General features: G+C 29.5%; 1 protein-coding gene across 1 annotated transcript; it reads right to left on the bottom strand.

Annotated features, from left to right (window-relative positions):
- Positions 1–1,298: 1,298 nt before the first annotated feature.
- Positions 1,299–23,086, bottom strand: LOC112680513. Its single transcript, XM_025550612.1, has 3 exons — positions 22,073–23,086; positions 12,486–13,195; positions 1,299–3,018 (listed from the first exon to the last, which is right to left on the bottom strand). The coding sequence occupies exons 1-3, from the start codon at positions 22,947–22,949 to the stop codon at positions 2,278–2,280; spliced, it is 2,328 nt and encodes a 775-aa protein (XP_025406397.1). The 5' UTR covers positions 22,950–23,086; the 3' UTR covers positions 1,299–2,277.
- Positions 23,087–27,588: the final 4,502 nt, after the last annotated feature.

Raw genomic sequence — 27,588 nt, forward strand, 5'->3', positions numbered from 1 at the left:
CATGCAGATTTACATAATTAATTATTTGATTTCCTCTTTTTCATTTTATTCTTGACTTATACACTTTTATGGGTTATAAACTTTGCAGATTTATTGCTTTAAATTTGTTTTAATTTTATTATTATCCATCTCAATCACAACTTTGATTATTACATAGATAATCCTTTTAATTGTAATTGAAAAAAAAAAACGTTTGTATTTAATAATAAATATGATAATTGGAATTAAAATAAAAATATAATTATGTAAGTAGGTACCTAATACCTATTATACACATAATTATTAGTAAATATATTTGATGCGAAACTTTTCCTAATTTCCAACAATTTTTTGAATTTTATTATAAATCAGTGTTAGCATAGCAGATAAGTATCCCGTAACTGATGTTTTCTTCATGTCTATAAAAACAATGTTATAACATTTTGATGAAAAATCTCCGCTTATAAGTTCTTCGACAAAAGTTATTTTAAGTTATTAATCATAGTTAGTCGAATTAGTCATTATAATTAACTTCGTTTAAAGGGGGAATAGGAATAATGTTTTAACTTGAAAACTTCATGACTCATACTAACATTCAAATGTATATTTAGAGTATAATGATAAATTCTAGGCAATTCAATAATTATTGAGTGGTTTTTTTAAGTACTACACCAACTGGACAAAATCATTATGGTGAATATATTTTTACTTATAAACAACATCAGCTGTTGACTCAAATTAAAATATATAATATATAATTAAACATGAACATATAGTGGTATATACATTAATGAAAAGATTTACTATATTATATAACCTTGAAGACGTAATTTCTTTGGTGGGTACGCACCTCAATTTTTGTTTATTATTGTCCTACAAAACTAATATTTATTATCTATTTATTATAAATCTATTAAATTACTTGTAAATATTTATTGTATAATATGTTTTGTTGACTTAATAAAGTTTTTGATTTTTTGTGTGGTTTAATTAGGTACGGTTAAAAAAGTTTGATTATGACTGTTGAAATTATTCTGCAATTATCACATGTTATAACTTATATGTATATTAAATGTGGCATATTGATTGAGATACTTATATGTATCTTATAGTTGATGATAGCTTATTATTTATCGAAATAATTGAGTTAAATAAGCGTTTTCTGTTCCATATTATCATCACAGTGATATCCATTTTGTTAAGTACCAATGTCTATTTTCCCAACTAAATGTAAACAAGTAAGTTTAAAACAAAACAATTTTATGATTTTAAAACAATTCTATACTTAGGTTTTAATAAAAATAAACAATTGTGTAAAATTTAACGCAAAATAAAAATATGTTTTCTTTGTAAGAGAAAAAAAAAATTGTAAAGACAGATACAGTCAAAAGATTGTGTTAATTTCACAAACAATAGGTAAATATGCTACAGGTAAATTATGTACAGTTTCTTCCGTGTCTTGACCACTCTCCGTTTACGAACGTCGGAAATTGTGGCGAAATTTGTCGCGCACCGAACCTCGTTGCACGCACGCTAGAGCATTATTTAAATCGGCAGAACCACAACATCTCATTAAACATTTATTTATTTATTTTTGATTTGATTTACGCGTTTTTTGCTGTGTTTACGTGTAAAATATGTAATCACAACGCAGATACGCGATTATTGTGTGGAGATTCCGAAAAACGGAGGTAACGCACGGGAGCTGTGAGTGCTTTGAATGTCTCGAGTGATGAAATTATGAGCGCATGCAACGAACCGGATACTTAACAATCGATAATAATACATTATTATGTGTGAGCACACGCACCTGTTACGTATTAGGTCCGTCGCGTTCGAACGCGTTTAAAATGTAACTGAGCAAAGTTATTCGTACCACTACGGTATAACGCAATGAAAATGCCTATAAATACGTGAAAAATCCTACGACCGTCGTGTTGGCCGTGGGGTTAGACGCAGCGCGTGTATGTTTACGTTACGAAAATTATTTTTGAAAAGTTTTTTCGACCACCGTAAACGTGTGTGTACGCAGCAGAACAAAGGCACGTGGTGTTAACAGAAAATATTGGTAGAGAAAAAAATATATAGAACAGAAGACACACCATCGAAATACGGCAACGTGATACACGCGTACAAACGAACAGTATTATAATTTCGGAAAGTCCGATTCCCGCAGTAATAAATTTATATGATATACTGTGATCACGGGACCGTGGTGGGTTGGGAGGGGTGGTGGTGTGTTATCATGTGTAAACACGTGCGAGTGTGTCTGCTGGACGTACGTCGATGTACACAATATCAGTAAGGATGTATCGCCGCGATACCGATACGGCCGGACGGCTGTAACGAACCGTTGTGACGGTACACCGGGTCCTGCGACGACGGCGGCGGCGGCTGCGGCGCATACTGCTGGTGGTGCTGGTGCTGGTGATGGTGGTTGTGGTTGTGGTTGTGGTTGTGGTTGTGCCTGTGGTAGGCCTCCGCGTAGCTGTGTCTGTACCTGGGCGAAACGGGCGCGGCCACGGTATCCTCGTGCACCGCGGCCCGCTTGTCGGCCACCACCATCATGTCCCGCGGTCTGCCGTAACCGCCGGCGCCGAATTCCTGCTGATGATGATCCTCGTAAGCGTACGCCGCCGACCGGCGCTTGTACTCACGGCTGGCCAACGGTGGCGGCGACGACAGGCCGTCCTCGTCCGCGGTCCGGCCGTCCGGCGACGCGTCGTGTCTGCAGCCGCCGTAGCTTGGCGGACAACAGCCGCCGTCGCCGCTGCAGTCCTCGTACGCGTACGCCGCTGAACGTCGTTTGTAATCGTTGGCGCGTGACGACGACGACGTCGACGACGTGGGTCGTGGCTGTGACGGCTGCGAGTCGCCGAAATGGTTCCGTCTCGGCGCGGCCCTGGGCGCCGCTTCCGTTACCGTCCGGCGTTGTGGGCTTTTGTACCGGTCTCCCAGCGGAGACCGTCTCGGTTTGTGGTCCACATAATCCTCTGTCGAGTAGCTCCTGGGCGCCGGCCGCGGCTCATCGTGTTCGTTCTGTGGACATCGAGAACAAACGAGATAAATGTACGCGTTGCACGTAATCATACCGTACATGGTTATTGTTATATTATTTTATGATTGAATTATATCGCAGTTGTTTTCAGTTAGCATATAAGACCTGGGACTCCAATGAGGCAGATACTTAAACCGCACCGGGGATAGGCTTTTTTTGTGCATTCTTATAATACAAACGAAATCTTTTCATTTTTTCGCACATTTTTTGCGATAAAATTAACACAATATTTCCCAACAAATATAACGTATTAAGAGATTTGTTTGATATGAATCTTTAAATTTACGGTTTTTGCTGACAACTTTTACTACTTTTATAACTCTACTACTAATCTACCAGCTATTAAAATTTAATTTCAAATCATTTTAATTGCCTAACTATTGCATTTTTTTTGACCTTTGTGAGACGAATGAAACCTTTCTTTTATATATTCATTGGACACACAAATGCGTCTCATCTACTGGCAATCACTCTTTTATTCTATAGGGATAGGGTGTTATTGCAGCATTTTGATGTATTTTACGTTGAACTTATCGTTTTGAGTATCTGGAATGATTGGTCAAACTGTGTTCCAAAGCTGGGTTACGTGAAATAAATAGTCTTAACTCACGGAGCGGATACATGGCAGTAAATACGAAATTCAACATTTTGGAGTGGACTAGCCTGTATCGTGGAAATGTTTTTACGGGCTCAACAGGCCGCAATATAGTACATCTATATAGAGTATAAATTTAATTGTTTGAACACCACGTTCAAAGGAAATTTCAAGATAAGCAGATAAACGCTAATTAGTAAAATAAAAATAGTCATCATTGTAATACCTATCAACATTATGATATCAGCTATCATTAGTGATAAGACAAGAGCCATCTTAAGGATTTTTAGGGCCTGGGAAAAATTAATTCTAAGGCCCCTCAATCATCATAATATACGGTTATGATAAAAAAAATACACACCAAGTTTGTAAAATGTCGATAAAGTTTTCCATATCTCAACCAATCAGTCATTTAAATGTTTCGATACAATGAATTGAATTTAAAATAACTTCTCAACAACACAATACCACATTTAATTAAAATGTTATTTATTCCTAGATAATTTATAAACAGACAGATACTTACGATAACGAATTTCTACGTACATTTGGGTAAAATCATGACATTCTTCTCACTCCGACAATAACAATAATAAATTACAATTATAACTATTTATAAATTAGAATAACTAAAAATGTAGCCTCCTGTATAATACCGCTTAAATATAAATGTAAATTAATTTTATTTATTTAAATTTATTAATATTTCATAAAAAAAAAAAAAGTTTAGAAATAATATCAATTTATTAATATCAATAATCTCTAATGAATAACATCGAGTATTTCTAATAAATCTGAACTTTAAGGGGCCCCCTTTTAAATTTTTATAGAGCCTGGGGTAAAACGGTTCCGTTATATTCCCCCTCTGGTGTAATATTTTAATAAACAATATATGTAAATAACGGGTTAAATAATAAATTTCCAACTGTTTAGATAATTTTTATTAATGGTAATAAACTCTGTGTCCTATTTTATATATTAATTTTTGTATTTTATAATTATATTATATTATTATTTTAATCTACACCCGGGGGGGCATGGTAAGAAGTTCTACGTGATGCCTCCTGGTAACAGCGTGTCTTTCATTTCACATCCATTATTATCTAAGAATATAAACAGCGAAAACAAAAAATAAGACGCTGGCCAATCTTACTATTTACAGTTAGCCTAAATGGCTCTTATCAGGGCTAAGCTCAACACTGGTGTTTCTCCACACCAAGGGACTCATATCAGAGAAAAAACAGTTCAGGGTATAAATAGGAACAAAAAATAACTTCGTTAATGGGAAAGTAGAAGAGACCACAGAATACGAATGCAGAGACAAACAAGACGATCAGCACCTATTGTAGTGCGGTATGGCCAATACGAAATGCATTAGAAACGAGCTCTTTAGAGAACTCACTGACGAAGTAATAAAACTGATTTATTATTGGCTTCAAAAAGGAATCTGACACAGTTAACTGATACGATGAAGAAGAATCCACATCCATCGCGTAATTCCGTAATAGTTATGTAACTACTGTTTTATCGGAACTCGGAACGCAATTCTTTTCGAATCATATAAGAATGCGTTTTCATTTGCATTAATTAATGTAAAAGTTGAATTCCGTTCACTAATTCTTGTTTTTAAAATTAAAGCGTTCACATATATGCATATATGCATTACGAATAAAATAATTTTAATCTTTTTAGTGTAATGATGTCATGTTAATTTTATTAACATTATTCATAGAGCTAATTTTATAATTTTACAAAAATATATTTTTATGGAATTCAAACAATTTTTTTACCCTTTATTTCAAAATGAAAGCAGGTAAGTTCATAATTTACTAAAATTACAAATATGAAGGGAATTCCGGTTACAATAAATGCATTTTATGATTATTATTCAATGATATTATCATACATAGTGTTATGGATTCTATAGTATAACCCAGTGATGCCGGATCTTTTTCCTTTGGCGGACCACTTTGGTAAAAAATTATCTTCAAGTGGGCCACAAATTATAAAAGTACAAAAATAATCTTATATATTGGAATAGTTTTCTTTTCTAAACAAAACGATATTTTAAAATTTTATTCAAAACTTCCACACGAAGATTTCTCTGCTTTAAGAGACTTTACAATGAAAATAGCTACTGTATTTGGCTCGACATATATATGCGAACAAATATTTTCACGAATGAAACAAACAAAATCAGTTCATAGATCGCGACTTACGGATGAACATATTCAATTATGAGGATTGGAACCACCAAATTTCAACCAGATTTTTCATTATTAGTAAAAGAAGTACAAGCTCAAATTTTACATTACAAAATAAGAGTAAAACATTTTTATATAGTTTTTAGTTTTATTACTGTCATTATAATTGTATTTTTTGGAATAATTATTTAAATGAGTTCATAAATTTAAATAGAAATAATATATGAAAATAAATAATTTAAAAATGTTTTCATTTATTTTTAAATTTTTTTTTTTATTTTAGAAAATTCGTAACAGACCACATAGAATAACTTTGCGGGCCACATGTGGCCCGCGGGCCGTGAGTTGGGCACCACTGTATAAACCTTATAAATAATATTCCCCATTCCGCAAAGTGTTATTTCTTTTTTTTTTTTTTATATTCGATACATGGAGATCTGTAGAAATAATGTTCCATCATTAAGGTAAAATATTTTGAATGGTTGGAACATTCGATTTGTACATCGTTTTTTCATTTTGTTTTTTTTTTAAGTTTTACAATGACACAAGTTATTTTTGATAATAATAAAAAAAAAAAATCAATGAGATTTTAAAGTATGCTTATGGTTTTATATTTTTTTTCACATACAATTCACTTACAAAGATTACAATGACTTACAAAAGTGACAAAATGATATATTTTTAAATAAATTGAAATAATAAATTATTGATTGGTGATAGTAGTAAAGGTAAGAGACGAAATTCGTCCAGAATCTGTAAAATGTTTTTCAACAAATTTTTAAGGTAGGAAAAGTGGAAAGTGGTCATGCAGATTATATAAATCGAAAACATACTAAGATATATTAGCAGTGGCGGTTCTGGTAGTATTTTTTTGGTGAGGCAACCTATGTATCCCCCCCCCTCCCCATACAAAATAAGGCTTCACAATAATGTGATTTAAAAACATAAAAATAATAATAGTTGTATGAATGATAATAATATACTTGTTTATAATATAAACAATGTAATTAATATAATATTAATATATATATTATTATGTAAATAATATAATAAGTAATAGATAAGTAATAAACAGAGCATTTGAAAATTTGGTATTCCTTAAAAGGACCTTTTAAGTAGGTATACCTAGTCCTGAAAAGAACTTTTTAAGTAGGTATGCTTAGCAGGGTATATTGTAAGGCGCTGTTGAGCATTGATTGCGATATCGAGAACATTTTTTGTGATTTTGGAAGTACATTTTTATGTTGTTGATAATGTTATAATGATAATATTACGGGTGAGAAGGTTGGTGAACTCAGTCGTGTAGCTATTTCAAAAGGGAAGTGTTATTCAAAATTATACACAACAAAATAAATACTTTACGTATATTTTATTGTACAAGAATACAAACACATTAGTACATTTACATGAATATCTATTCATGTGTAATGTACTATAGTATGAGAAAATATTTAAATATTTTATCATATTAAAATTTCAAATGTACATTTTTGTCATATGTATCTATTTTAAATCGCGCATGATACGACATAAAACCACGGTTTTGGTATATTAGACAAAACGATGTAATGAGAAGCTGGATCCCGGCTTTACATTATTGTTATGTTCATATATATTTCGTTATGATAAATATGTTTTCATCATGGTTTATGATCAATTTTTACCTTTATTAGACTTCAGTATAATGTTAACACGGTTAAGGGTGGAGTGGGGGTGTTACTACACCTGTAACCCATGGCTACGGGCCTTGGTAAAATGGTTTGAAAATTATATTTTTGAAAAACCACCGATATCATAATTTTGTGGGAATTACACGTATTTTAGTGAAGTGATTTTCAAATTTTTAATATTACTTGTTAAATTATTTTACCAGTTATATGTATTATTTTAAAGATTATTTTTCGGAAGTCGATTACCTTATAAGTACTTGCTTACGCCGAACATAGACGTCGTTTCTTAATTGTTTCCTTAATTGTACTTGTTTAATTTAGTATGATGTATATTGTATATAATACACTATTTATATGCGTTATGAATATAACATTATAATAGGTATGCGAGCCTTGGTTTGTTTCGATTCAGTTCCAGTAATTCCACCAATAATTATTTTACAAATCGTCGGCTTTCTATTTATTGTACTGGTATAATGTAATCATATTTGAAGTACAGTATTAGTTTGAGAGTGCACTTAATATCTAGCGTAGTATTTATTCATATAAATAATTATATTTAGTATACTTAATTAAGAGTAGAGTTATAAATGTGACTTTTGATAAAGGGGTAGAGGGAATTTAATGCGTCGTTGACCAAAATTTTAGAATAGACCCTGATGCCTAGTCCTAAAAAGGACATTTAAGTATGTCTAGTTCTAAAACTATTAATTAACTAAATTAAACTATTAAGTTTTGTATAATAAATTTATACTCCTATCTATTTGACTAGCATACATATTTATATCATCGTAAAATGATTCAGTTTTTTTAAGTTGATGAATCAAGAACTTTTCAATTGATAGTATTGAAAGAGAATTTAAACGAACTTGTGAAATACTATTTCGAGTACAGGTTTTAATTCTTTTGAGGCAAGAGAAACTTCTTTCATTTGATAAACTAGTTGATGATATGGTTAAAATAAGAATAAGTAATTTATAAGCTTCAGGTAAAATGTTTTTCAATCCATCTTATTCAATAATTTTAACCTTGTCATAAATGTGTAATAAATTTTGATATTTTATATCACTATACAAAACCTCCAATTCTACTTTTAATGTATTAATATTATAAAATATAATAGAATTGATTTCAAATTGTTTAAAGCATTTACAGGAAATTTACAATATTCTTTAAATTTAGTACATCAGTTAACTGTAAAAAAATTTATTTATTTGTATCTTGAAATCTGGTACTTAATTGTATTAGAATATTATCAATTATTTTATAAAACAATATTTTAAAACTTGATTGATTGTTAAATTCATTTCTTGTAGCTTTTGGAGGTTTTGTAAGAGTAACCACTTGATTAAATAATTTTAAAAATTAATTTCTTTTTTTTTATTTATAAGATTATATGTTATATATATTTTTCTCAAGCAAAATTCTACATCAAATGATTTATTTTGCAGTATGTTAAATAAATTGTCAGTATATATGAATATATCACAAAATATCAGTGCTAAAAAGGCAAACTCAAAAGTTTTTAAATTTTTAAATGACCAATAGCACCACAAATAGATTCAGATGACGATTTTGGATTTTTGCTAATACAATCAAAAACATTTATAAACCCAGGAAACTCATTAACTAAAGTGTGTAAAATATTTGACCATGAGGACCATCTTGTTTGAACAAATTGAGGAATTCTTTTCCCTACAATAGTGTCTAAAACATTTGTACGCGAGGTGGAATTGTGAAATTAAGCAGTGACACGGATGAGGTTAGTAAAAAATATACGACATTTAGAATTTATGCTACAACCATGTTACAATAACAAATTTAATCTGTGAGTTAGGTAGTGTGTAAATAAAGCATTAGGTGCAACTTCCTTTATTATAGTCTGTAACCCTGTTAAATGCATAGACATTAAACATGACCCATCATAACATTGTCCAACTAATTTATTTTCAATATCAAACTTATGAAAACAGAATTAACCAAATTAAATAAACCTTGAGCCGTACGGTATTCACTAACATTATGAAAACCCAAGAAACGCTCAACCAATTCAGATTTATTTGTAACATATCTTATTATTATTGAACATTGTGTTTTTTGACTAATATCTGTAGTATCATCAATTTTAATGGAATAAAATTTACATTGCCTGTTTTACATAACCTGATTTCATTTTTTATTTGGTTTATTAAAAATCCAGAAATACATGGAATTAAATCATTTTGTATGGACTTGGACATAACTTAAAATACGTTTTTTATACTATTATAATGATTTTGTATTTCTTGAGAACACCTAATAATATTCATATCAAACAACTCTCTAAAATTCCCTTTATTTAACGAATCACTGCTTTTATCATGACCTCTAAATGCCAACTTTTGTTTTCCCAAAAATAAAACCAAATTGATTAAGTGCTCCCATAAATAAACGATTCAATCTCATATTTTCATTATAATTTTTTTAAACATATTACCATGTTCATTAAAAATATCTAGTATAGTAAAACAAATTTTTTCTAGGTTTTTTAATCCTAAATGATTATGAATATGTTCTTTTCATGGTTGATGTATTTGTATACCCCTAGATAAATTGTTTTATCATAATACCCAACAGTAATCCACACAACTTCATTTTACCCAACAGCAAATATGGCCAACAAAATAATTTTTGTATATAATGACTTTCACATAACCAAGAGTATTTTTGATATAAATTTGGATTAAATGACCTACAGAATACTTAACTTAGTTTCTTGACAGGAGCCAAAGCTGAAAAAATTGGAATAGGCTTACCAACTTTTAGTAAATTTTTTTTACTGTAAGAGTTCCAACGTCGAAACGGTGTTTCTAACCACATGACTACCACGTCTGTCACTGGATACATAACTCCAAAATGAATTTAATAATTTTCAATAAAAAGAATAGCAGCATTCATACATACATTTTAACGAAGACGTCAAAACAGAAATGACTAATAATAAATATAAAATTATTATCAATAGATATTATAACGGACAATGGTTTAATTAGGATTGTCCCGAGTCCCGACTGTAACAATAACAACTTTACTGATAATGTGTTTTTACGTTGAAATTACGGTTGACCATAATTCCTGTACATCGCATCTATTTTTAGTATATAAGGCAATGTTAGTCGAGCCTCGAGATGATCTTTGCGCATGTACAACTCTACTTATTTTTATAGTCACGTGCATTCGCGTACATACGCTCAATCTAAAACAAATGGACGTAGCCGTTTGGACGTGGCTGTTTGGACGTCGGAACAAATAGACGTCAAAAAAAATATATATATTAATCAGTAAATACATTTTTTTTTATATAATCATATATAATAATATATAATTGTAATTTTTTTATAATGAGTTCTCATTTTTCAGATTAAAATCCAAATTGCAAGTTTTTATTGTAAATTAATTAATTATTTTTTATACAAAATTTGATCAATATCAAGACCGTATTTGTAGAGGGGTCCAAGTGGTTCGGACACTCCCTCGAAATTTCTTTAGTATTTTATAAATGTTTAAAATAACTATTTATTTTTAATACTAACATAAATATTTTCAGTTATAAATGGCTTAAATTCCGATTAAATTAACTGCTTCATCAAATATTCACCATATTTGTTATTTTATAGGAATAATTAAATCTATGGGAAATTTTATTAAAATATCGGCTAAACGAACTAAACTTTTAACAAATAAAATAAAATAATTTCTATCTCAAACTAAATGGATTAAATTAACTTCCATATATGAGACTAGGTGGGTTGAAAACTACGATGGTATGTTAAAATTTTCAGAAATATATAAACCTATTGTTGTAACATTAGAAGAACTACAATTATTTGTAAACATTGAATCATCATCTAAACTTTAGAAAAAAGAACTTTAGAACTGTAAAGCTTTAGATTCTAAAGTAATGATAACTAAATATGATAACTGCGACAGCACTTATTTCTATAACTTTGCCATTATGTAAGGTATTGCAGTTTGCAAAAGGCGATTTAAATAAAACAGTTGAAACAAGTTGAAACTGTTTTAAGTGAAGTGAAAGATATGCGAAAAAACATTGATGACAATTTCAAAGAAATATTCATTAAATCAGAACAATTATTCATATCCGTGAAAGATTAAAATTTTTTTTAAAAATATCAATAATAGTCAGTCATTCAAAAAAAAAATAATAATAATAATATAGATACCAAAATTCTGAAGATTATTTTCGTATATTGCAATTTCTTTCTATGATGATTTTATTAGTCAACTTAAAGAACGATTTTCCAAACACAAGATAATTTTATTGTCTTTGTATTTATTAATACCAAAAATGTGTGTGAAATCTTCAATTTTAGAATTAGATTTTAGTTTATATTCAAATTTTATAAATGTTGATTCATTACCCTCAGAAATAAAATTATGGGAAAGAAAATGGATTGCATTTAAAGACACAAATCGTCCAAATACAGCTATAGAATCATTAAATTATTGTAACCCTGAACTTTTTTCCAAATATTCATTTTTTATTAAAAGTATTACACTGCTGGTTTCTTCAGTAACTCCCGAACGAACTTTTTCGACATTAAAACGCGTCGAGACATTTTTACGAAACTATACAGGACAAGAAAGACTAACTGGCCTGGCTCTATTAAGTGCTCATAGAGATGTTACATTCAATTCCGAAGAAGTGTTAGAGTTTGCTCTTCAAAAATATAGAAGCATTATATTAGTTTAAAATATATTGGATTTATATATGTTATTTTATTGTTATTTTGTTTATTCAATTATATATTTTATTAAAAAAAAATTAAACCTTCTTTAGTCTTATTTTTAACCAAATTTTAAAACCCAATTCAGTAAAATTACAGTAAAAATATTTTGAAAGAATAAATCGGTGCATTTTTTAATAGTATACCTTTGATTATTGTCAAAATATGATTTATTATCAAATTATAGTTTACCTGCAAGTTCCTGGATCTTCTATTGGAGGAAGTAGGTTTTGAATAACCAGCATTGTGATAATCTAAACTTTCTCTCGATCGGTTTGTTCTTTTAATATTTTTCAATCTTTTATCATCAAAATCATCATTATTATACCGATTACTGTCAATTTCATCATCAGAACCGTGTTCTTTTGACCAATCACTCGAGTCTCTGACTGCTGCTCTTATCATGGGCATAGCGTTTTCTTTTCTTTGGCGTTCTAAACATTTTTTTAGAGCAGACCGTTGCTCATCGATCCGTTCTTTTTCTAGCATAAGGAACTTTTCTTTAGCATCCTTGAATCGTTCTCGGGGAGATTCATTGATTATAGAATCATTTGGAGATGGAGTTCTCTGACGAATTTCCACGGGTTTTCGTCTGAATTCTGATGTTGTGGGTGTTATAGAGGTTTTGGTCATTTCACAGTTTCTCGGTCTCGGTTGGACTAATGCGACATTACGATCTGAATATTTTTCTCTAAGGTTTGGTGCAATGTTTTGGTTTTGACGCTTAAAATTGGATGGATTTATATGCTCTGTTTTTCCATAATAATCTTTTTCTGGAGAGGTCACTGGACTACTGCTGCTGTCCACGCCACTATCTTGTCTCCGTATTCTGGGTAGTGGATGATCATTCATTGATTTTACAAACAAAGGTTCTTCTAATGGATTTGTATTCCAGTCATCATCTGAAACAAATAAATATAGTTATGTAAGTCATGATATTAAAATTAAATACATAGTTTTTAATTTAAGATATATTTATTTAGTAATGGTCATAAAATCATTATCATCAATTCATCACGAAGCAATAATTACTATAGTTTAGGAAATCGCTTAAGGACAACAGGTATGATTTCTAGTTATTATTAGATTAAGACCGGTTTTTTTTTTAAAACCATCAGTTACCTAAAATATAAATATATTAAGTAGGTTAGGTTGCCAATGAAAATAGTATTATCTGTATTTGCGAGACTCTTATAACTATTTTCAAATAAAATGAATGTCTATAAATTATAATAAACGTCTAATAAAACCTGCACCTTCCAACTGAATATGGTTGTATAAATATATTTATAGCGTTAATCGATTATCAACAAAACTGAAATTGAATAAAAAAAAATCGTAATAGTATTCACCCATAAATTAAAATTAATTGGTTTCAACTTTCGAGTACAAAACATAGTCGATAGAAGTAATTGAGGACAACTTATACATGTTTTTGACCACTTTAAATATAAGCTACGTGTATAATGTATATACTACACATTAAAATATATAATACATATGTATTATATAAGCAAAAACCTCAATTCTTCGCCAAATTCCTAACAAAAAATGTAAGCAACCAATGTTTTATTAACTACTGGTTTGTTATACCGAAATAATACAAGTATTAGTGTCGTTTTAATTAACCGGTTTCATACACTTTGCCTAGAAATCTAAAATCCTATTTTTTGACCTCAAGAATCCTTTCTCCCAAAGCCCAATATAATGACCGAAATAATAAACCGGCTTACATAGATAATATATTGGTATATATACATACATTACAATACGTGTATAGAAGATGACCACAAACAAAATTATACGGATGCATTGGTTAAACTTGACTATGTATTTAGATACCTTGCATATTGAAAATCAGAATACGGATCGATACCATAAAAATAATTTTTCTTCCTATATTATACATTCGTGTAGTAGCAGCAAAACAATGGTAGTTTATTATTTTAATCGGCTATACGGCACAATTCGCACGGTTTTTTTTATACAGCCACAAGAGGGCATGAGAAAGAGGTCATATTATTACGTACGAATTGGTGGTTCTTTACAAAACGAACGAATCGAACACTAAAAGCCGCGGAATTGTACCAAACAATTTTTTTCTCGTGAAGGTGGGGCTTCACACGTGTGAAAATATAATATATTCATAAAGATGATTTCGTAACCGAACTATTACACCTTAGTTTTTGTATTTTAATAGTATTCTTAAAGCCAAAAATCTCCAAAGTAAATATGTAAAATACACTTTAGACTTATTTAATGTTTTTGATATCTAGGCGTAAAATGTTGTTTTAAATCGTTTTCATTCGCGTATTGTGTATACGGGAAAAAAATTAATGTGTCAACAGTTGTTTGATAACAAATCACATCGTGAATGTTCATTATTTCAATTTGCAGCACCAATTATTATTTTTTTTTTATTATTCAAGTTGGACTAATAATTTTAAATAATACAATAAAATCAATAAAAGTCATAAATAACAAATAAAATCTAAAAACAATACTCCGAGTATATAGAAAGACAGTGATTGTAATAAAATAGTTATCAATAAAACTTTTAAAAGTATTGTCATTTGGCACCTTTTAAATGAACGACATATACGGTTGTTGTTCTGCAAAAACTATGTATTGTATTAGACATTTAAGTACCTAATTATATATAATTAAAATTGTTTTGTATCCGACACAACAAAAAATTTGTACGGAGAAAGTGCACCAGATGAATTTTACACGAGTGCTTCGGGCTGTGTACCGTTATCCAACTTGGCATGCAATAACGCATATTCGTGTTTCTTTTTACAATCGATACATTCCGAATGTGATTATTTCACTAAGGATAGAAATGAAACGTGCAATTTATGTTTAAATAAAACAAAAATTAATTACGCGTAGAAGGTTTACTAGACACGCACCTACGTGGTTATATTGTATATGCTTATAGCTGTTAATTCGATGTACGGTGCATTTAATGTATTAAAATAGTATTTACATAATATAACGAGGAGACTGAAAAATAAGTATTGTATTATACTTGGTTCAATCGCGTTTAGGTACACATACAGCCACAAGATTAATATAAGATCATTATAGCGAAAAAATATACTATGAGTATTATATTATAGTCTTCCTTTGGCCGTAATTTCTGATTGTTGAAATCCATCTTTTCAACGAATCGACGACCTCTGACTCGGGCCGTGTGTGTATGAAGAATCGTGCCGCGTGAAAGTCTTTCGCGCGTGCATATACGTTTACGCTCTCTTAATATCGCCAATAGACATTCGGAATTAAAATAATCTGTCTACGGTCAATCCGAGAATAATACGGCTGTCGCAGTTGAATGAATGTAGATACATCTGGTATATGTGTTGTACAGTTTAAGCCTTTGAAATCGAATAAGAAGCGCAGCACATTGCACGGACTCAATCTCGATTTTTTATACTTGCTAAAATTTCAAGTCTAAGAATTTTTTTCCTGTACAATTTTACGTTGAATGCGTCATATTTTTTTTTTTTATTCGATAAAAAAAACCTATTTTAATTTCTTTAACATAACCGTGTATAATTGTAGCAAACGAGGGGAAAAAACCAATTATATTACCATATCGTTCCATTCCTTGGTAATATACATATATGAATAAATGTTATTTTATAGTACCGTTGTGTACACTACTTTACCGAATAAATTCAGCATATATCGTCGTTAATAATATTCTGTTAATTGACACATTCTAAATTATATTAATACACTGAAGTGGAGTTAGCAAATATGGGGAGATACGCCTAATTTACGATTTTCTAATGTTTTCAAATTAAATGTATATATGTATATGAATTTTCTTTTGGTAGTTTTTGAATGCCACATAAATGTGCGTACCTCACAAACACTGAATACAAACGTCATAATATATGCACTTGGACTATATATTTATGCGCGTGGTATTATAATTTTGATAGATAAACAACTATTAAAGCTCAGCAATTATGCGGTAAAAAACAATCGCTGGGTTTGCACAATCCTGTAGTTGGCGCAATTTCGTTAGCTCTATTATCTAAAAAAAAAAAAAAAATAACCATACCTGAAATATACGTTCGCATAATTTCAATCATAGTGAATCAGATATTATTTTTATGTATACCAATAAACTAACATTTGAATACTCCATACGAATGAATGTATTTATTGAACACGCAAACATACCAAATAGGTCATCTACTATATTATATCGTCTATATCCATTGGGAACCCCTCGGGTTACTAGCATTATACTGTATACGTACTATATAAAATATATCATGGACAGTAAAGTATAACTACTTCTCATCGTGTTGATATTCATGTTTTATTATATAGACACGAAAATGACCTCTGGTACTGCTTATACAATACAATCTTATTTTAAATGGTGAAATTTAGAAGTGCTGTATGTAGTTTTTTACGTCTAGAAAAAGAACAAGTTCATTATTCAATATATATATATATATATATATATATATATATATTATAAATTTTATTTATTGTATCCTTCACCGTAAATTTTACGTTTGTTTAGATTAATTATGAATTTATAAAGTAAACCTGTAACTTCCCATAAAGAAAATATTTGTTTAAATATTCAATAAATGTAAATACATGTAATCACTCATTTCTGATATAATCCTCTAATTCTAAATATACAATATAATTTAAGGTAACACTAACAAAAAACCAACAGTGGCACCAGGGATAGACTACGTAGGGTCATGACCTTATCTAAAAATGTCTACCCCCCCCCCCTTCTAGTGGACCTACTACTGGCCTGATTTTAAGCATAATAATATAGCCAATTTTCATAAGCAGAAATATTTTAAAGTAGTTTTATCATAGTGTTGTAATCATTTAAAATGTTCAAATATATTAATTAACTCATTTTAATAATAATAATTCTTTTTCCGCTGAAATCTAATTTTTTATAACCCTTTCTTATAATTATTGACCTCTAATTAGCTCTACTTTAAAAAAAAAAATCCTGACACCACCATTGCATAAGGCTCTTCAATTAGCTTTATACTTTTTTCAAGTTAAAATTTATGTTTATGCGTAAAATAATATAGGTTTATGGGTTAACTGATGATTCTATGCCTCTATGGTATTTATATATATTGTTTTTTATTGTGTAATATAAAAAACATTAATAATCACTATTCATATTGTGATTATTAATAACTGATTATTATCAAAAAATTATTGAATATAAATGATTTTTATCTTTTTATAATTTAAAAATTTAAAGATTCATCAGAATTTACTTGAAAGTCATTCAAGTACAAGAATTGATTCAGCACAACCATCCGACAGTAAATTATAAACAATTTTCACCTTGTGGTATGGTAATTATAGGCAAATAATCTCCTACGGATTTTAAATTATAATCTTAACAGTGCTGTAGTTTTATTATTATTATTATTATTATTATTTTTTTTTTTATTTCTTTGTCTTGATAAAACAATACGTAATTATAAACAAAATTAAGCTTCATGGTAAACAAAAATTTATAGAAATGTATAGGAAAAAAAATTATACATTATTGACTTATTTCCGAGAAAAATTTTAAATTATTACTTAATGCGATTCCAGTCGCTATAGGTCATTGGTTTTCAAGATTTGTGCATCTTACGCAACTCAACCATTGCTAATTCATTATCTTCGAGTTACGAAGTGTACAAAATATACTGGGAATTAACCTCACGATTTAATAAATTACTACCTAACAAATTGTAAAATTACGAAAACACGCGTGCTTATAAACAGAGCCCGCCAGAGTGGTATGTATGTTGTGTTGTTTGTATGATGGAGTTTATTCGAATTTTTCCGATCAGAGATGAAAAAAACAACGACCGTTTAATCCATAACTAAGTTAGATCAGCGGTTCTCAAAACTTTTTGTTCACTGAGCCTTTAAGGTGTTATAAAAAATCTTTTTTTTAAGTTTATTTATAATATGTATATATTTTTACAATAATATGTATTCGCTTATAAATATTGTCAAAACTATACACTTTAAGTTATTTTAAAACGATACGGTTCAAATAATAGTTCATTGCAAATAGTATATATAAATTTAAAACAATTTAACTGGTAATAATTTATGAATTTGATTTAATTCAGATGTGCCACACAGTCTCTAGAATACTTTTGTCGAGCTCCAGAGTTTCGCGGAGTACACTATGAAACCGCTGGATTATACACACAGCAATTTGCGTTCCAAGACGCGAACGTTTATTTATTTTTGTTCCCATCAAGCCTCGTCTGTACAACTATATATTTATAAACGACGCAATTCGTGAAGAATATTAAATTTCACGTGTGTACGCGTGCAGCACAATGAATGCAACGCACGACTATATAGCTGCCCATCTAGGATAAGGTCCTACATGCACCGTGCTACTACATGATGTAAAGCCATAAACCGGTTTCCTATTTGTCATCCTGTTACACCCACTCATCGGTATGTGCAGCACCGTTAACGCACGGGCATCATGATTTAGGTATCTCTACCCAATACAAGCTGTACTCCGCACATTATTATTATTTCATAGAAGACAAACTCACTCTCACTACATAATAGTAATAATAATATGCGGGACAAGACGTGTCGCCGTGTCGATTATAAAATGTCATATTGTATCGCAACAATTGCACCGAGATACTTATAATATTTTTTTTATTCTATGTATGTATATAATATATTAGTTATTATATTATACAAATACATTTCAAATACGTTTTCGAGGTGCGAAGAGAAAAATTCTTTGAGTAGGTAGCTAATACTTACATACGCATGTGTATGTTTATGGGATATATTATTCTAGGCTGGTCTTGTGGAATGTAGGTACAGCAGTTTTACCAAATTAAGATGAACAAGAAGTGAATGAACGTTCAAGGTTAACAAGGATGGTATTTTATTTTCAGCGCTAACTTCAAAGGAAATATTCTGTCACAGTTGGTTGACTATTGTCGCCACTGAATTATCTACAGAAGTGTAGAAAAAGGTATATTATAATATTGTCTATGAGAACGATCACTACACAAGTACCAACTTATGATTTATTCGTGAGATTTATCGAATAAATTGACAACCGCGAGATCGAAGTGAAATAAACGAGGAAATTAAAAAAATTTAATTCGCACAATACAAGTATATTAGAAATGCAATAAAATAGTAATAACTGTTTTTATTGCATATAGTAGTGCCATTAAGTTATGTTACGGAGGCGATTTAATAATATTGTTTTGATATTTTTCAAAATCCAATAAATATTGAAATCAGTAGGTGTTTTTAAAATATTTCGTATTGTTTATATTATTATATTGATTTTAATTTATCATTAAAATACGTAATATTTAATTTCCAATGTGAAATATAAAATATATATACTGATTTCATATTTTTAAAATATCAACTAACTATTAGAACGTTTACATACGTGCACGGTGAAACGAACAATATTTAGATAATAGTAATGAAATTCTAGCGATTTTTTATCATTGTTACAATTTTTAATCTTTTCATGTAGTATAAAAGAAATCAAATTTTTAATTGAAGGAGAAAGAGCCCCATCAACCAGAGGAGACGAAACGCCCACGGCGACCCACATACCCAATGGACATAATAATAACAAACCTTAAGTTATGTTTCTATTTTGTGTTTTCATTGTTTAACCCAGCGGATGCGTGTGTAATATACATAAATATATTGGATATACAGTATTGTTGTACAATTTTCGTATTGTTCTACACGATTAAAAACAAACATTTGTTAATAAGATAAAATTAATAAGAAATTAATTGATTTCCTTTTTGCTAAAAGCTTTAAATGAAAAAATAAAAATAAAAAGATACTAAGTCGTAGAATTTGACTATAGGTACACATTTTTAATAGTCAATTAAACGTCATTAGAAAGTCGCTGCATGCTATATCCATTATGTTTTACTGATGTTTTATGAGCTATCGCGTATGTGGCATGTACGAAAGCTGGTTGGGTGACTTAAAACAGGGCAACAATCGTTTGACCCACATAAGTTTAACATACGTACCTTGAAAAGTTTTTTATTAATCTATTCCTTTATTTTTTAAATTAACCTTTATAAATTAGATGTTTGAATGAAATATTTTGTATTTAACATCTTAGCACTAATTTATAAATTTTAATTTAATTTGTGGTATTTTTTTTATGATTCATTAATGGTATTACAAAAAAAAACAAACGTTAAACTATATTTAAAATATTTCAACAATATAATATGTGTATTAAAAAAATAAATATAAATCTTTAGCAAAAGTTATTATGTTCAAGTTTATGTAATTATAATTTGAAATCCATAATTAAATAGGTATAATGTTAGATCCAACTTTGTAGAAATTGTAAAATATACTAATAAGTTATAAACATATTATTTTTTTATTACTTAAAATAACAAATTATATAAATACAGTTGAATGTTTGAACAACATTATTCAAATATAAATGTAACCAAGATTATGAAAGTAATAAATATTTTATGTGAATAAAATACGTCTAATGGCTGTTACTGTATTTATAAGGAAAAATATGAGACGGTATAGAGCACAGATGGGAACTAGACACAATTAAATTCGATACTGTTCCTGTATAATGCAGGTAGCCACATATCGTCAACCTTGAGAAAGGTTCTTTACGTCCTTGTGTACATTTTTTCTATAATGGATAGCGGTGAAGACTAGACGCCTAAAAATCTTCACGATTGTATGTAATGGAGTTAAAATAGCGTTTATCATATCAATACTAGAAGTATTGAATAAAAGTGCAGTTTATATTATACTATATTGTTATACATCATAGGCATTCTCTTGCTTCGTAAATCATACACCATTTGTGATATTTAATGATACTTCTAAACAGGAACGGATTATCATTATCGTAGGCCCTAGGCTCCTAGTCTTTGCAGGACCGTTGTTCAGTATTTAATTGGTTAAGAAATCTTCTCTTTGGGAGACGGAGTGTTAAATTTCATGCAGTGTTAAGTTTTTAAAAAATAATATTTAAAACATTAAAATTAAATCTACATTTTTATATGATAAAAGTTTTAACAAATTTAAAAAAAAAATTCATTTTAATCCAAAACATATATAATATAAATTGTCAAAAACCATAAAAAAAAATTTTTTTTTATCAATTTGCATACTACAAAAAAATCGTAGCCACACATTTTCGTATGATCAAAAATGTTTGTAGGCCCTAGGCACAGTGCCTATAGTGCCTATGCGCTAATACGGCCCTGCCTCTACAACTAAAATGATTCGATTTGTGTGTCATATGAGTGTTTCTGCCATACTATGTTATAACTTTAACTATAACAATAGTACTCAATATTATTGAAATTTTGATTTTGAATTCAGAAAAATTAAACAACAACTAATAAATATTTAACAATTTTATGATTTATATGAATATAAGATTTGAATCATAATAAGATTGTAAAACTGTAATATGCTTTGATGTTTTACCGGATATAGTAATAAATGTTTATGGATAACATTTGGTTATAACGGAATGTAACGGATCATTAAAACGGGTTCCAGGATATAATTCTAAAAAAATTTGTTAATTACTTCAGATATTCAATAATACAAATGCACTTTAATTATTTGAATATTTTATCAATTTCCTAAGGACTAACATGCACTTATAATAGGTAGTTTTATATAATTATAAATACTTTGTTATTACTATGCTGCAATTTATATCAAAAATCAAATCATACCTGAAGAAGAATTATTATCTGCATATCTGTTTTCTGGTTCATATTGTTCTGGACTGGGTGCGTGATCTGACCCAATGCCACTAGATCCACCGCTAGATCCCATTTTCGTACCGGATCTCCGGAATTCTTGTTTTGTCCCGTTTACACCAACAATATTAGAGCTCATACATCGTCTGAAATCAATACCGTTCAAATTGCCTCTATGTCTGTGTACAGTGTCGTAGTCCCTAGGTGGCAACAATATCGGGGCTCCACCAGTCTTTCCTCCCGTGCCCAATTTTTTTTTCAATTCAGCCGCTAGAGAATCGTACAGGGTTGTCATATTCCCCGCTCCCGGAACTCCACTTTCGGACGATGATGACAGAGGCGATTCTCTTTTCCTTTCATTTCTATTACTCAGTGGTTCGGTTTTCATCAGTCTTAACTCTATCTCATTAAGTTTCTTTTTGTTTTCAGGTCGGTCAATGAGCATTTGCAACTGTCCGGAAAGTAAAGTTGCTGTTTCTATAGAATCACATCGGTAAACATGCACATGTACGGGCCATTTGGTAACGGGGTTGTAAAGGAGTAGAATCACAGCTACGAGGTCTTCATCTTGATGAACACAAGTGATTGCGTGATCAGGGATCAGGTGTTTTACTAAATCACTTTTCGAACTTTTACCTCCGGGCAACGATGTCAAAGCAGAGACATTATGGACTATTTTTAATCCTCTGTGACTAACTTGAAGTGTAAACTTATAAGGAGTGACTTTCTTTTCCCTTTCTGCCAATGTTGATATAACAGGAATGATGCTTTCTACATCTCTCACATTTTTGCATTCCTGAGCTCCGAGGAACCACACGTAGTACGAACTTTTTTTCACGTCTTTTTTCATATTGAAATTGTTTTCTTGCTATACATGTAAGAATATTACTAGTTAATCACCAAAACAAAAACATTTATTTGTATACTAAATACTACATCAAAAAAAAAAAAAAAAACGAACTACTACTACACTATACACGGAAAAAAAAACACAACAAGTAGACGATTGAAGAATAACTGATGATAGAAGTTCCAGGTGCAAGCAACAAAAATTGTGGAAGTGGAGGTGGTACCGGTTTATATGGTAGGTATTTGAAAGGAACATAAACCAGGCAGCGCTGCCAAGCGAAAACGAGATATTGTCCTCGATGCATATTATTAATAAAACATAATGTTTATTTACAGTTCATAATCCTTAGAGCTTTTAAACGTTTGTACTAATAATGTAATACAAATTCAAATTGTATGTATAAAATGTAATTTATAATAATACAATTAATGTACAATTAATGATTAAGTTATATAATTTTATAAAGTAAAAATAATACTTGCTATATTTATATTGGATATAATATAGGATGGTTACAATTGTGATTATATTACAAATAATTAATTAATAATAATAGCTAGATATTTCAATGTCTTATTAATATTGATATCAATTGATCATATTAATTTAACTTATGATTCGTTTAAAAATTGGTTGCAAACTTAATAAAAAAAATCTTTATATTTTCGAAAATATTTCTTTTAGAAACAGTATTGAATAAACAGAAAATAGTTTTTTATTAAAATGCTCATTAATTTTTGTGTATTTTATTTTTTTATTATAATATAAATTTACTTTTATAAAAACATGTAAATAATTTCTGAGTGTATTTAACAATTTAAATACTTTCCAGGTCTACAACTTTAAAACAAGTAGAAAACAAATAATTTAGTGTTTTCGTATTTCTGCGAAGCATTGTTTTAAAATAAAATATGAACATGAAAAAACCGAATATTTACACCTACCAACCTAACCTATCAATTTAAATCAATTAGAAATAGTGATATTTGAAAATGTAAATATATTTTAAAGCATAAAAAAAATAAAAATAAAATAGAATTCGACTTCAAAAAACTAAGTTGAAGACAATATTTAATTATGTCGAAAAAAAATTATTATATTTTGATGATTTTGTAGGTGTTAGATGTTGCGCGAAAATACATGTAAAAATATAAAACATAATTGAAAGTTTAAACTACAATCTAGCAACTCCTACCCGGATATTGCGGCCTACATACCTACCTATATAAAATTCATATAATATAATTCAGCTGCTCTTCCTCATAAATGAATTTATATTTTGTATTAAATTAATTAATTCATTATATATTTTAAAATAACATTTATAACGTATTAAATTATTAAAGAGGATTTTTTTTTTCATTAATATCGTATTTGGTACATAAATCACTTTTTTTTTTTTAATAAGATAAGAGAAAAATTAATTAATTAAAATAATAATAGTGTTCATATATTTATTCGTATACTATAAAATAGTATTATTAATTAATAATCATGTATTATTACAAAATATATTTTTTTTTTTTTTTGTTGGGATCACAATTCTAAAAACTACAAACAAGATGTTTGCAATAAATTGAATCTAGTGTTAAAAATAAAAATCAAGTAATTCAAGGCATTATTATTGGTTTATATTAAAGTAAATTTAATCCCTTCTACAATATTATTTGAGTTGTCTCGTCTCTGTTTGGATGTCTCTTTATCAGCAGTAAGCATTAGCAACCGGATACGATAATTTTATAAGTGACTAAAATGTCATTTAAACTGTGGACAAATTATTTTTTCTTCTGGATAAAAATAAAATAATATTTTCATTTTTCGTGTCCTCACTGTTAGCGAATGATATGTACTTACTCTCTAGGATTAGAATAGAAATGTATATTTGGAGTTTTTAATTGAATTAAATGACGCATTGTGTTATATTTTAATGATCACAACACTAATTTATGAAGTAAAATGAAATTTCGTATGCTTAAGTTTTTATTGTAATTTCTGTTACGTTTTAATCAGTAAGAAATAAATTAAAATTATCGTGCATATTATAAACAGTGTATAATTAATTAATTTTTTATCCGTACCATTATCCTCCTTCATACAGATAACTATAGATAAGAGTTGAGAAAAACTTTTAAAATTACACGTTCATTATAATGCACGTGTATAATATAAATAATAATATGTACACCCGTACTGTATATAAGACATTTGCTGTCACAGAAGAGGTTCATGTAAGTATAATTTATTTCTTAATAGTTTGGCATTTAACAGGTTTTTTTTTCCATAGTTTTCATGAACCCAAATATAATTTCATATATCCCGTTACGTAAATCGTCATCTTTACAGTACGTTCTTATCGATGAATGATTGTACCCATCACCTAGTTAATATACATGTATACGTTTAAATTACGTATTAATTGGTATATTTATATACAGTAAAACAATTTTTTGTGCGTAGCGAAGAAGCAAACGCGTAGATTTCTCGTCCTATGTTTATAACTACAACAATTACCTCGGATGCGGTCAACGACAACGCTTAATGGTTTCATGTGAGAGTAACATTACACTTTTACACGGTTTTTTGCTCTCCGTCTGCTAAACTGTTGCAGTGTGTAATATAATTGCCTCCGATTCGCAGCCGCTGTGTATAGTTGTACACTATAGTATTATCTTGTCATTTCGTACACGTAACTGTCAAGTTTTCTTGACCTTCAAGTATTATTCGCACAAATCGAATGTTCGTGTGCGTGTGTGTTTTATAGATACTATATACCAGTGTAATCTTTCTTTAGTAGTTATTATGACATTCTCTTGATAGTTTAGTCAACCGGCTATGACGACAGAGATGCGAGATACCTACTAAGGCGAGGACTAAGGAGAATATTGAGTATACTCTCCATTATTATATCAATATATACAGAGGTTGTTCGATTTCTTTCCATATTTTTCATCGAAAGCGAAACGACACTGTATTTTAACAAAATAATATTTATAATAATATAATATACGATTAAGACGCTCACGCGATCATGGCTTAACCTATATTCATATGTTTATAGGAGTTAGCTAACAAATAAAACGTCCTTGATTGTTTGACTCCGTGACGAATCTTATTCAATTACTAAAATGACGACAGGTAACGGCTGTATTAGAGCGTAAGAAAATGTTTAACGACAAGTTCTAGGACAGAAATCAAAAGGGCGTTGTCGAATTCAGTACATCTGGCTGTACTAGCTATCATTGTCCAGCCATAAACCAATTAAATTTGTGTTAAACGCTTCAAAACTACTCAAATTTTAACATTAGTTATTCGGACTGCACTTTAGGAAAAAATAAAGCCTTACATTTCTACAATACGCCAGTGATGCGCCCAAGTTAATTTTATAGATGTGAAATACTCAATGTTACATACGTGCAAACCAACAGGATGTCCCACATTCGTCTCTATTTTCCTTTACAAACTCAAGTATTTATAAATTGAAGCTATAAAATAAAGAATAATATTTTTAGTGTTGTTTATTTGAGCTTTTTTTGTAATATTTTTTATTAGATTTTGAGTGAAACGAGGAATGTATTAAATTTAAATTGATGTGTGTTTTTGTTGGTTACCCGATTTTGACCAAAAGAATCACTCCGATCATCACGCATTGAAGTGTATATATCATTCAAAATATTTCGAATTCTTTTAAGCTATTCAACATATAGAATTTTTCGTAAAATTAAAATTACATTATTTTGATTTGACATTGTATCTTGACAATTTATCAAAAGTTTTTCTTAATTTTTTTTTTAAAGAAATTTAAATCTATACAATTTGATGGATTTAAAATTAAAAACGATATTTCGTACTTTTGAACAGTTTTTTGAACTAGGTCAGTTTTTAACATTGATAACTACGTCTAATAAAATTTATTAATTATTACCATGATTCGTTTGGTAAGATTAACCTAAGATCGTAGTTATAGTATAGCCATACTTATTGAATGATAATAGTTTTTATTAACTAAAATTCGATAAAAAGGTGAATTTTCATAACTCGATAGGGAGGGATTGACCTTTATTATCCTCCCTCAACGAATCTCTGTGGATGGCAAGGCCGTAACTAGGAGGGGGGTCCAGGGGTCAAGAACCCCCCCCCCCCGAAATTTTCAAAAGTAGAAACATTTTAGCGGGGGAAAGTCTTTTCTAACCTTAAAATGGGTTGAAAGAAAATCCTGCCCCCCCCCCCCCCCCCGAAATTTTTTTCTAATTACGGCCTTGGTGGATGGTATACTTAAAGCTCTATTTGGCGTTTAAATGATCGGTATATTATTTCTGTTAGGCGATACATTGGTACAATTAACACAATATTTACATACTAGAAATCATTAACTGTTTGAATATGGCACGTTAATCATCTAAAGTACATAGATAACTATTGCCTGTTTGATCAATTAAATTATTATAAATATATAAGTTATACGGTAACTAACAACAATAGATGTAATTTATATACGGTTATAACATAATATTAAATTAATGAATGCATAATTTAAATAAACTTTGTATGATAGTTCCTTAAAACTAACGAAATCATTTTCAATTATCTATTTGTATAAGGAAACTGTCTTCAAATTCGAAAAAATTATTTTAAATTACTT

The sequence above is a fragment of the Sipha flava genome, unplaced genomic scaffold (genome assembly GCF_003268045.1).
Source record: "Sipha flava isolate LNK unplaced genomic scaffold, YSA_version1 177_pilon_pilon, whole genome shotgun sequence".
Classification (NCBI taxonomy): Eukaryota; Metazoa; Arthropoda; class Insecta; order Hemiptera; family Aphididae; genus Sipha; species Sipha flava.